This window comes from Mobula birostris, chromosome 9 (genome assembly GCF_030028105.1).
Source record: "Mobula birostris isolate sMobBir1 chromosome 9, sMobBir1.hap1, whole genome shotgun sequence".
NCBI lineage: Eukaryota > Metazoa > Chordata > Chondrichthyes > Myliobatiformes > Myliobatidae > Mobula > Mobula birostris.
The window spans coordinates 116483909-116496999 of NC_092378.1; the positions used below are offsets into that span (position 1 = coordinate 116483909).

The 13091-nt window shown below is 40.3% G+C and overlaps 1 protein-coding gene across 8 annotated transcripts in view; it reads left to right on the top strand.

Moving 5' to 3' along the window:
• The window catches only part of tnrc18 (trinucleotide repeat containing 18), a 165398-nt gene that overhangs the window by 109922 nt on the left and 42385 nt on the right, over nucleotides 1-13091 (top strand). For 7 of the 8 annotated variants that reach the window (XM_072268661.1, XM_072268658.1, XM_072268663.1 and 4 more), the window contains 5 exons: nucleotides 103-231; nucleotides 659-833; nucleotides 4630-5005; nucleotides 7060-7365; nucleotides 11535-11738. In XM_072268661.1, the coding sequence (XP_072124762.1) occupies nucleotides 103-231; nucleotides 659-833; nucleotides 4630-5005; nucleotides 7060-7365; nucleotides 11535-11738 (1190 nt within the window). The remainder of the gene's footprint in view (nucleotides 1-102; nucleotides 232-658; nucleotides 834-4629; nucleotides 5006-7059; nucleotides 7366-11534; nucleotides 11739-13091) is intronic. The other variant, XM_072268664.1, reaches the window with a different exon arrangement.

A 13091-nucleotide genomic window follows, 5' to 3' on the forward strand; every position in this document is an offset into this window, starting at 1 on the left:
AATTTATTCACTAAATTAATACTAGGCCTAGAAATAGTTTGCCTCTACAAACAGCTTAGTTACTAAGTCACATTCAAAATAATCCTTATTGTATTTCTGTAGAGAAAAACGGGATGAGAAAAGTAGGAGTTTATCACGGAGAGGACCCGGAAGGCCGCGAAAGAGAAAGCACGGCTCAAGTGCTCCATCACCGCATGTTGATAGAGGGAGAAGTGACAGCAAGAGTGGGAAGTAAGTTAATGCGTGAGAGAAATGGTTCATCGTTGGTTAGCTGCGTATTGGCCTCTGTTGTCTGAGCAATCAGAGAGTGCCAAATGGCTTGAGCAGTATGGCAATTTAGCCCACTATGCCCCTACTGAAAGCATCAGCAATCAACGCCTAATCACTTCCACCTCTCAAGCTACCTCTTGGGAAAAAAATCCTAATCACCCTGGTGTGGTAGAGGGCTGCTGGGGTGGGGACAGACAAGCAAGACAGGGAAGCAAATAAAAAGCCAGCACTCTACCGGAGTGTGAGCCTTAGAGAACTCAGAACCAGCCGGCACCAGGCCACCTTTCTCTTTGCAGCCGTGTTTCATTTTCCCCCCGTTACTAAATGGTGTGTCCATTCAGCAAGGTTTCCCCTGTTCACCCCTTGACGGCCTATTCTCGATTACCAGGCATGGCAAGGGCTTCTTGCTGTCAGATGAGATGGAGATGGGCGATGGAGCCAGAAAGAAGGCTAGGACTGTGAACCAGGATGAAGAGGATGAGACAGAAAGTGTGAGTGTGAAAGTGAAAAGGAGAAACCGAATCTGGGACGAACAGGATGCATCTTCAAGCTTTTCACATGAGGTGAGCCACTGGAAAGGAGGAAACTTCCGGAATGTCCTTTGATGACCTGATTGTTAAGCTATTGACTCATTTGTTTTGCCCATGTTTTACAATAATAGTTCAGTAATCCTGGCTGTTTGTTCAGTCAATTTAGATAGCGGCATTTCTGAAATGATAAATCATTTAAGTTGCTCTTCAATTAATTTGATTACGATCGGATGGAAGTGTGTGATGTGAATGCAGCCTGTGTAAATGCATACCAGAAAGAAACAGAGACAGTATTTTGTAACTACCCATTTTCAGAAATCCCCATCCCACCCCCATTTTTAAGAATATCTTGTCAAGGATACTTACTTACTGCCTGTAATGCTGCTGGCATTTAGGGTAGCAATGAAGGTCCTCCATCTCTAGCAGTGTTCAGGGCTCCCTTTATCGTGTCAGTAGCTTCCTACTGTCAGGCATGCAAGTCCCAGGTGGAGACTCAGGAATACCGTCACACTCAGCTGTTAGAAGCATTCTTCATTGCTGTTTCTGTAAGAATTTTGTTTTACTAGTCAGGGTTGTTAGCCCTGAGCTGAACCCCCAGCCTGGAGGACCAGTGGACCACTCTTAGTCTGACCTCTACCCTTTGACCTGTTTGGCATGGGTGACCCCGCCAAGAGCCAAAGCATAAAGCCCTGTCTCCAGCCCCAACATAGCTCTCCGGGTCATTGAGGCATGCAAGCCTCCAAACTACGGCAAGGTTGTGATCCTCTTGGAGGTTATCAAGGGTGGGCATCTATGAAACAATGTTGTATGAATTTACGCCTGTCGACATACAGTATTCATCTCATCATAATTCAGTACTTTTATTCATTGCTTCATCCTGATGAACTTTGTCAAGAAAATCTCGATTCAAATTGGCTTGTGTTTACTTTGCATAACAGTCTGAAATATTCATCTAATTGGTTGCCCATTATATATCTCACGTGATCTCCTTACTTTCAAAGTCATTTGCACCACACTGCCATGTTAAAATTACATCTAAATTGTCTTTGAGCTGCTCCAAACCAATGAATATTTAAAATAATCAGCATGTAACAATGAGAATGATTGCACAGATATCATCACTCATTTGAGGTTATAGATCTTAATGGTCACCTTCATATCCTTATCACTCTCCTGCATGTAATTCTCATATTGGACAGCATATATTGGTCGAGCTGCTTAAGTCAGAAAAATGAATTTGATAAAATTTTCATTTTCTAATGTTGTTTGCAGAGTGGAGATTACTCCAGGTATGAGCATTTTCTCTGATGTAGTTCCTCTGCTTACTGCTGGCAGACTGGAAAGAATTTCTCATTTTTTTATCTATAAGGAAATCCTGAGTGCAAGTTTGAAGCTTACATTTCTGATTTGTCAGCCGATAGCAAGCAGAATGAATGTTTCAGCAATGTTTTTATTATTTGGCACTCTTCCTAAAATTAAAAAAAAAGGAATATCAGCAGTTTCTCAAAGAAATGTGATGCAGTTTCTGAGTGCTGGCTATCAGAAGAGAAACCCTGTGAAGATGATCAATGTAGCAGTGAAAAAGGAGCATATTCCCTCTCCGTCATGGACACTGGCACACTACGTCATATGCCAATGGGACTATCTCACAAATGACAGCCATCACATTCCAGTTTCTGAACGAAGAAAAAAATTGCATGTACATTGCATCTTTGAAGATATCAGAGTATCCCAAAGGGCTTTTCAGCCAGTGATATCCCTTTGTGCAGTCACTGTAGGAGGCTCACTAGGCAGTGTGTTCGGGTCCCATAAGAACAATAAAATTACATGTATTATCGTGAGGTTGTCTAAGCAAAAATGATTTCATACAGGAGTGGGGCATAAGATCAGTGAGAAAGCTAGCCTACCTTTCCCTTATTACTACACAGTCAATTTTCCATCTCCTATGAATACAGAGGTAACCTCATTTGGCAATGCAGCATAACCTTAATGTTGCACTGGAATATCAGCCTGGTGTACATTTTAAAGTTTGTCAGGTTGTATTGGTATCTTCAACAACTGAAAGATATTAAGCAACTGAGCCTTTGCTGGCAGTTAAAATATTGACCTTCACTTGGTTGGTATTTGCTGCAACGGAAGCGAAGTGTGCAGAGCGAGCACAGACACTGGGATTCTTTGATCCCATGCTAAATGCCGTGGAAATTTAAATCCATTGATAACTACTCTCATCTAAGTTGTTAAAGATTCCAGAATATTTCAATCTAGACTTCACAGATTCTGTCTGCAACCATTAGCCATTGTAACACACACAAAATGCTGGAGGAGCTCAGCAGGCCAGCCAGCATCTATGGAAAAGAGTACAGTCGACGTTTTGGGCCGAGACCCCTCATCAGGACTGGAAAGAAAATGATGAGGAGTCAGAGTTAGAAGGTGGGGGGAGGGGAGGGGTGACACGGTGATGGGTGAAACTGGGAGAAGGGGGAGGGGTGAAGTAAAGAGCTCGGTATTGATTGGTAAAAGAAATACTGGGCTGGAGAAGGGGGAATCTGATAGGAGAGGACAGAAAGCTGTGGAATAAAGAAACGGGTGGAGGAGCACCAGAGGGATGTGATGGACAGGTAAGGAGATAAGGTGAGAGAGGGAAAAGAGAATGGGGAATGGTGAAGGAGAGGGAGAGGCATAAGTGGAAGTTCAAGAAACCTATATTCACGCCATCAAGTTGGAGGCTAGCCAGGTGGAATATAAAGTGTTGCCCCTCCAACCTGTGTGTGACCTCATCGCGACAGTTTAGGAGGCCATGGACCGATATGTTGGAATGGGAAGTGGAATTACCTTCACCATTCCCCATTCCCTCTTCTCTCTCTGACCTCTCCTAACCTGCCCATCACCTTCCTCTGGTGCTCCTCCTCCTTTTCTTTATTCCATGGCCTTCTGTCCTCTCCCCCTTCTCCAACCCTGCATCTCTTTCACCAATCAACTTCCCAGCACTTTACTTCACCCCTCCCGCAACCCTTCCCTCTCCCGGTTTCACCTATCACCTCAGGTTTCTTCCTCCCCTCCTCCCCACCTTCTAACTCTGACTGCTCATCTTTCTCTCTCCAGTCCTGATGAGGGGTCTCGGCCCGAAACATCGACTGTACTCTTTTCCATAGATGCTGCCTGGCCTGCTGAGTTCCTCCAGCATTTTATGTGTGTTGCTTGGATTTCTAGCATCTGCAGATCTTCTCTTGTTTCTGATTAGCCATTGTAACTTCTGGAAGCCATCGAGCTTCCAGAGTCAGTATAGCATGCCAACAGCCTTTTAGCCCTGTTCCGTACATTTTTGGACTGTGGGAGGAAACCAGAGCTCCAGGAGGAAACCCACGCGGTCATGGGGAGAACGTACAAACTCCTTATGGATGGCGGCAGGAACTGAACCCTGATCTTCCGATCACTGGTGCTGCAAAGCATAACGCTTACTACTAAGCCACCACGCAACCCCCCACCCCCACCCCCATGGAAGAAATCGTAATACTCTCCTAATATGTAGAACATCACAGTTCAGTATCTCCTCAATATCCTTTGCTGCATAAAGAGAAAGCCCAGGTTTCTAACAATTGAGATTTGAAACCAAAACTATGAATGATAATGCACAGAAGCTCCAAACCCAGTCTTCTATAAGAACATTGACTGCTATTACATTGTCACCAGCTTCCAAGTAATTACGTAGAAATAACAATTCAACGTCCTCTTCTCCTCAAGTGTATTCTCATGGTCCTGCTGTTATTGAGGACACCAGGTATGTTGAAATGAATTAACTTGTAATTTCCTGTTACTTTAAACCCAACAGAGTCACGGCCAGATTAAGTTCAAGAAGAAGAGGAAGGTCAGTGAACAGGATCAACTGGCAACCAAGCTGCACCAAACCCTCTCGCTAACTAAATTAAAGTCACCCTTTAAGTTTGCAGATGGCTCGACAGGGAAACAGAAATGCAGCACGACAGACAGCTGTAGGCACCTGGTATCTCATGAAGACTTTTTGGGGAAGGATGGAAGGAAGATATTGCATAAGAGCCTTGGTGGCTCACCAAGCATGCTCTCTTCCAAAGAAAGTAAAAACAAAATGGCGGCCAAAGGCAGGAAGTTGGAGTCAAGTTCAAAGATCAAGGGTAGGCTGAAGGCATCCCATTCTCCAGCGAGGTCTGAGGTCAGCAGTTACTCCTACAGTAAGTTCCATTTTTCCCAATTACTTGAAGTGTGTTTCTTTTTTTCTATACCACATATCCCTATGTTAGAAGGGTCCAAAATGAAACCAGTTATTATCTGAAAAGAGGTTTGATTACTATGTGCGGAAATGCAGACTTTAAAAAAATTCAGTGCCTTTCTGATGTAGAGAAAAGCATCCTGCACACTAAGATGAGGTTCCAAGTCTTGCTTCCATCTGGACTGCTGGAGAGTCTCAGATGAGGTTAGATTATGGGTGCCTTTTACTGCAAAATGTATCCTTGAAATTGGCACTGCTTTTAGAAATTCCTTAAAATAATTATATTGCTGATTTGATTGCGGTGATTCTGTGTGTGTGTGTAAAATTTCAAGGTAATGGATGCCAGCACTGGGAAATGACATACTTCCCTGTTTTGCAGTGAGTGTTAACATTCCAAAGGCTTGGTATGATTCTGGCCAGATGCAGAAAGTAGCTTCCAACCAAACCTGCCCCCACCCACCCACCCACCCATTCTGGTTTAACTTTGCGATCAATTTGAGACTCTACACTGGCAGCCAAGTTACTGTTGCCAATCAGGCAGCTTTTAAGGGGATAGAAGATTTTCATTTCCTTTGAAATTTTTGTGAATGAAAAGTTAATTGGCCTCTACATGAGCTGATTGGCGAGTTGAAAATCCATCCCAAGCGTCAGGGGGCTTCTTGTGTCATTTTTGTGTCTGAACAGATAGTGCGGTGCCAATGTGTACAGTTGTAGGTTTGAGTAATCACTGAGGTTTTTTTTAGTCACTGCTGTTTAATAGTTAAAAAGCCAAATTAACCAAAATCCTGCGAATGATCCCAATAAGGTTTAGCTACTGCAGTTGGATGTCTTAAATGTTACATCCATCTATTTGTGCTTTTACTTGCAGTGGTTACAATGTAACAGCATTATATAATAGTTACCCACTAGACTGCAAAATAGCTGTCATTTTTTAGCAACACTTGACTGACCTGGTGACTTTGGGGAATACATGTATTGGTTGGTGTGCAAGACAAGTTAGCAAGTTGGCTTCAGTTTCTCTGTGCTGAGAAGAAAAAGCAAATCCATTCCTGCCCTGCTCCTAGTCTCTCTCTAGTGACCTTAACAGGAACAATGTATGAGTGGACTTTATGGTGAGGACAGGAGTGGCTGTAATTGTAATGCACACCACAGTGGATAATCTTAGCCAGACTAACTTTCCAGATTGACAAAAAATGAAAGCCATTTTTGTGATAGATTTAATGGGAGAAAAATACTATCCCAGTCTTACTTTGAAATGAGCTTGGACTTGGAGAGGACCATAAACAAATTAAGGAAAAATGTGAATTACTCATTATTCCTGTTGGTTTTCATTGGTTTAAATTAATTGGTAGCTTTAACTGGAGGAAAATTGTGAATAACTTTGAATGTAACCATTTTCTCAATGTATTAGCACACAAGATTAGTTTTCTCACTACCACATTTGCACATATAAAAATAATTGTAATAGATTAATTGTACTAATCTGTCTTCTGCCCATCATTGCAAAGAGTTGCATTTCTATTGCAAATTTCTCAAAGCAGAATGCCCCAACAATTTATCCAACATGTTAACAAGCAAAATTGGACTCCAAGCTACAAAAGGAGATGTTAACACTTATGATTAAAAGCTTGGCCAAAAGAGGTGAATTTTAAAGTATCCTTCAAGGACGAGGTATGGAGATCTTTGGGAGGAGCGTTTGAGCATATGGTGTTGATCTTCAAGATTGTTTAATGTCATTTCCTGTACATAAGTTTAAAGGGTTGGAGGACATTTTGGAGGTAAGGTAGGATGAGACCGGGGAGGGATTTGAATGCACGCTTGAGAATTTAAAAATTGAGGCAACAAATTATAAGTAATAAATTAGTGAGTGTTGGCATCGTATCCTACTGCAATCCCAATGTCAGACCTTTGGCAACTGAAGGAAACCTGGTCATTTAACATTTATGTTTCTTTCACAATACTGTGGTATGCTGAGGCTGTAAGTGGTGACACTGAGTGCTACCTTTACCACTGCAGATACTGACACAGAGGATGAGGATGAGGAGGAGTTGGGAAAGAATGAATGGCCACTGCAGTCCACCTCAAGTATGTCTGAGCGATCGGGCTCCAAGCAGAAGGCACCCGCTTTCTATGGCATAATATCAAAGAAAAGCAAGGCTTCACTGGGCACAAAGCAGGCCAAAAGACTTGCTTCTGCCACCGGAACTGTGCGATCACAGCGAGCGACAGACAAGAAAAAAGTGAAGCACTTTGCCTTGCTGCTGGAGGAAGCTGAGGCTGGATCCTCCTTCACTGACAGTTCGGAGGACTCATTCAATCAAGGTTAATAGAAGTAAACCTCAGGTGTTGAAAAAAGAGATGGCACAAAGTCGTGACCATCTGGAATTTGGCAGTGTAGGCTGCCCTTTTCTAACTGTGATGTATTAAATATTGGCTCTTTTGGAGCCTGTATCCAATAGGTTATTTCCTAAGTCCTTTTTTTCCTTGGCATTGGCCTCTTGAGAGGCTACAATGAACCACTGGAATTGTAAATTGAATACTTTGTGTGTGTGTGTGTGTTTTCCCAATGTTTGTACTGCAATTTGGTGCTGAAGCTTAATTAAACATGTTAATTTCTTTTTTAACTAAATGAGTGTGCTTTGTCTCTCTTGCTTTGCATCTGCTTTTAATTTTTTTTAAATATAGTCTCCTTCTAATAGATGAAAGGGCATTTCACTTCATTCCCACTTGCAATAGAACACTCTATTATTCAGATATCCCTTTCATGTCAGGCTGTTTGTAGGAAAAGCAGCAATGTTGGTTTTCTTTGTCTTTATTTCTTAGAAGCTTGCTGGTATCGCCTCCTCTAGTTTCTAATACATCCTTGAATACCCAATAATTTCAGTATTCCTTTTTTTGTTTCTTCGTTTTCTGTTTTATCGGTTCAAACTTTTCCCCAAAGCCACAAAATGAAAGATGTATGTGAAAGCATCAGAGCTTGAATATTCTCCTCTGGAGTTGATTGGCATTTTCTGCTTGGGCTGATTAAATAAGGCTGCATCTGCATTTACTGAAGAACTCAGCAAACGCCCCCGATGAAAACCAGAATATTATGTAGCATTGGGTGGGAACTCATATATAGGAATAATTATTAGCATGTTATTTTGTAAAAAACCCTATGAAAGATCTAATTAATATATTTAACCAATTTTAAGGATTTAGAAAGTTTCAAGTCAATAGTGACATTGTGGAATTTTAATTATTGGCTTGTGTTCAGCCTGAGTGTAGTATAATGCTGCCAAAATATGTTAAATATGCAGAGTAACTGTACATCCCTGTATTCCCAGTTTTAAATTGTCATTGTCCTTTGTAACGGAGTATCTGGAGACACTAGGCTTTCATGAGCTTGTTTCCCAGATATTTTCAAAGCTTTGGTATAGGTGACTGGTTTTCCAGTACAATAAAAAGGCCATTTAAAGTTCTGTAATCATGTTAAATTTTAGTTAAACTGAAAAAGATGTCACTTTTTAATTTAACATGGGATCTCATAGACTTTTAAAAATTTAACAGTCTGATTCATTTGTTGGGCCGATGATGTATTTTGAGACAACTGTCACACCAGTTGTAAAATTATGTCACAGTTTGAAAAGCAGCTGCCTGATATTCACCTTATCCCCGATAAGCTTGGAGAGGTTGAAAGTTTATGTGTACTGTTTTTTTTGAACAAAAAAATTCTGTACATGGTAATTAAAAAAAAATAAATGTGTAAACTGTATTAATATCTTAAAACTGTTGTTTAAATAGTATCATTCCAGGGAAGATTTGGGGTTGAATGCCCCTTTTTTATATAAAAATGGTGAATCTAAATTAAACAACTGCCCACTTCATATCAGTATTTTGCACCTCTATTCTGTTCCAGAGTGTAGATATTCCAACTCATTTATACACTGAGTTTGTTGAATCATTTTTTTATATTTTCAGAGGCAAGTCCCTTCTGTGTAATGAGCCAAATCCAATTGAATGGGAACAGGAGGGTATTTTGTTGAGCAAGGTGTATCTTTTGTATCAACATGGTTGCTGCAAATACCCAAATTCACAGAACTGGACTTGCATTAGGACTAGGTGGAGACATAACAGCAAGCAACCACATGAAATCTTCAGAAAGCTAGAACCCATTGCCGGAAACCATTTTATTTTTTTTTGAAATGGCAATGGTTAACACTGTTGGCTAGATACTTGAACTCGGCTGAGCAAAAGGTTACGATTTGTAATGCTAGTTCAATGTAGTAGAAAAGGGCAGATTATTTTTGGTTAAGTATAAATCATAACCATTCCAGAATATCAATTTGAACTAGGTTGAGATCAAAATGAACTGGAATTAATAGAATATTAAATATAGACATTTCTCATTAAAGAAGCAAGTCAAATCCAAATCTTTTGCTCATCCATTTGAACAAAATTGTATGCACCTGGATGATACAGTTCTGTGAGAATGGCTGAGGTTCATTGAACCTGAATCTTTTGGGTATTCATTTTTTAAAACATTTTTGGAATGTGAACTATTCTTGAACTTTTACAAAGGAAACAATGCCAGTTGTAAATAATCCAGTGGTCTTCCTTCAATCCTACTCCTGTTTTGCAGTCAACATTGTGCCAAAATCCATCAATGCATGGTTGCATTAACACATCTTGAGTCAATAGTCTCTGTACTAGACAGTATCCTTGCCATGGCAATGAATTGATCATTTCTGCAAGTCTGCCTTAGAAAACAGCCCACCGTATGTGCATGTGGATTTCTTAAGTGCTCTGAGATCAAGCAATGCACCCATAACAGATTTAGGGGTTAACGTATTCTGCTGGAGTGTAGCAAAATGTTTGTACGCTCAACAGAACGAGCAAGAGAGAAGTAGGATCACTGGCTTGTCATATAATTGGCAATGGTACATCGATAGCAAAGTTGCTTTCTTGAATTTTTTTTGAAAATGTTGCCTACAAAAGGTCAGAAAAGGGTTGCCTGGTATTGTTATTAAAGGGCAAAATATGTTACTAATTGCCTTAAGGGATATTTGGGTAATAGGGTTCTTTATGGCTGTCCCCTAATGTCAGTACTAAAACAATAACTGGCTTTTCTAGATTGCTCGCTTTCTCCTTGCAGCTGCTTGACACCCCTTCACCTTTGACCCCCTATCCATGATGCTTGAATGTCTATCGGTATCTTGCATTGCACTCGTGCTGCTCTAAGAAGCAAAGTGATTGGCTGGGAGTAGGGCAGACACCACGCAGTGGGGTCACTTTCCATGGCAGCAGAAGCTTGCACTTTGTTATGTAGGTAGGACAATCACTTTTTTTCATGTGACCTATGAACTCTGACTTGTCATTTTTTTTTGTTTAATAAGTTGTACCTATACAAGCATATTTAAATTTTAATGTTTTGGGAAAGCAAATATCCATTTTGCTGTTGCAATTAAAGATATTGTTGTGATAAAATATATAAATTGTTACCATGACAACAAAAGACCCAAAACTGTTCGAAGTCTGCCTACACACAGCCTCCTTTGTGCGCAGTAGGCTTGCTTGCTTTTACCAATGAGCTGTGATGTGTTTTTTTCTGAGAAGTACATGCTCAGAAGAAAGCTTTCTTTGCTTAACATACTTACGCTGCTCGATATTTCCTTAAATAATAAAGATGCTGCTAACAGTCGGCTTTCTTAACATTACTTTTCCCTAACCAATTTTGCACTGTTTAGTAGGTCTAAACTGTCTGTAACATTTCAAAGCAAAATCACCAAAAATTGCTGTTAACCAGTAAAATTTCATCGAGTGGTGCAAATATTTTGAAATATGCATAGAATGTAAGTCAAAGAAAAGAAAATGAATGTTGATGTCTCTGTGAGATGGAACATGAATGTAAAACACATCTGTAAATTTAATCCTTGGACTAAAAGGTGCCCATCTGACAGCTACCAATGGTCAAAGGACTAAATAAGATTTGCATTATGGAATTCCTTCACACAAAGTTATTTAATTTCTTATCTGTTTTATATCTATGTGCTGTCAGAATTGTGGGTTGAAGGAGTGGAGAGTGCTGGTCCATGGAGGCAGATGGATTTTGATCTGGTTCCGTCAATTGGAATTCGTGAGGTGAGATTATCCATTCTAATCACCTGTTTGACTGAGGAATGGATAATCTTTCACCCACTCAGAATCCTTGTTAATATTATGCCTGCCTTTACCTTAAAGTGCCAATAACCTAATCACGTTTAAGTACCAATGTCACATAACCTACAGATGATAGGGTGAAGAATTAGGATGTCTTAGTATTTTGCAAAAAATCTGAAGAACTTTAGTCTTATTGTCCATACTTTAACATTTCTACTCCAGTCTCATGAAAGATGCATAACTGATGACAAAGAGACCCAGAGCACAAATTGGATTCATTCTCCAGTACTTTCAACCCACTCTCTAGCGTTCATGGTTTTACTACTAGTAACTTCCCACTTTTTTCAACGTAGATTACACCTCTGAAGAAGAGGATTATAGGAATGACTGCAGTGATGGTCTTTCCTCTCCTGCCTTGGACGAGAGTGGCCTTGGTTTACTAGCCAGGTTTGCGGCTAGTGCCATGCCAAGCCCGATAATGACGCCACCATTATCCATTGTACAGCTGGAGGCAAAACAAAAAGCTAAAAAGAAAGAAGAAAGGCAAAGTTTAATGGGTAAGTAAATCTCTTTTGCTTCAAGAAGATTAGTGGGTGTAAGACTGAAACGTCGCTTTATTACATTTTAATTGCATTAAAACAGCATTGTATGTCACCCTAATTTTGTTGGTAATGAATTCCATATAGGTGGTCTTCATCAGTTGTAAGGTTCGCAGAAACCTGTTTTCAAATTTACTTGAGGAACAGTGTCAGTTTTAGCATGCATATTCTATTGACCTATCATGCACTTTTGCATAAGCAAATATGCTTTCAGTTGTGACCTCAGCAAATACAAGCAGCACTCTTAAAGCTTTTGGAGAGTGCTTCTACTTGCAGAGTGGATAATGTGATGAAGGGAGGATTGCAAGAATGTGCCTAGATTGCAAAATCAAAGCTCTTCGTTCAGGGAGCTGAGGAGAGCCACCTGGACTACAGCCAGCCACTCCCTGGGATGTTTATACAGAAAGTAATGCCACTGAGTATAATCAATGCCTGCACAATGGGGGAGGCTTCAAATCCAACAAATCCCCAGCGACCATTCTGCCTGTAGGCGGACGATGAAGTAGATAAGGTATCCCTGAGCTTGAAAGACCTCCTGAGTGCCACGGTGAGCAACTAGCTGAGAGTTGTGCCATGAACAGTGGCAGCGGCCTGTAATAATCCTTAACAGAGGAGTCTAAGAGGGACTGTGGCCCTGACATCTCTGATCAAAGCAGTTTCTGCGTCTGTATTTGAGGCTGCAGAAGGTCACAGATCTCACTGATGACAAAGGATGTTGTTTGTGCTCCTTCACATAGTTTAGTTTCAGAGGACACATTATTGTCCTGGTTGTTGTATGAGTAGATAAGAACAGTTATACAGTATATCAAATCAGTAGGGTTGAAATTAACACTTGAGACAAATTTTGGCTCTTAAATTATATACCTGATATCATTCAGAAACAGTTGTACACTAGGAAAATGAATTCTAGTGTTAACAAAACTATGACTGAAATGTGAGAAGATGAAATTTTCATACAGTGCTCAGGTGCCTAAAAATGGATACAGTGTTGTTCTGCTTTGGGTTAAGTCTATTTTCAATGTCATTTTCTGAGTGAGGCATCCTTTGTGGAGAATGAAATGTTAGCACTTCAGTTCAATGATGTTTCATCAGTTGGTGATGATCATGTAAGACAAAATAAGTTCTGGTTATAATTCTAATCTGTTTTTTAATTATCATAATATAACCAGAAATAAACAGAGCAAGATCTTTGTTTGATTGACATGACTCCTCAAAAAGTATGTAGACTAGAAATTCTATTGTTCAAAGTGATATTCTTGTGCACAGGGTATTATTGCCAACACTTCCGTTCATAGGCATGTGTGGCTGACA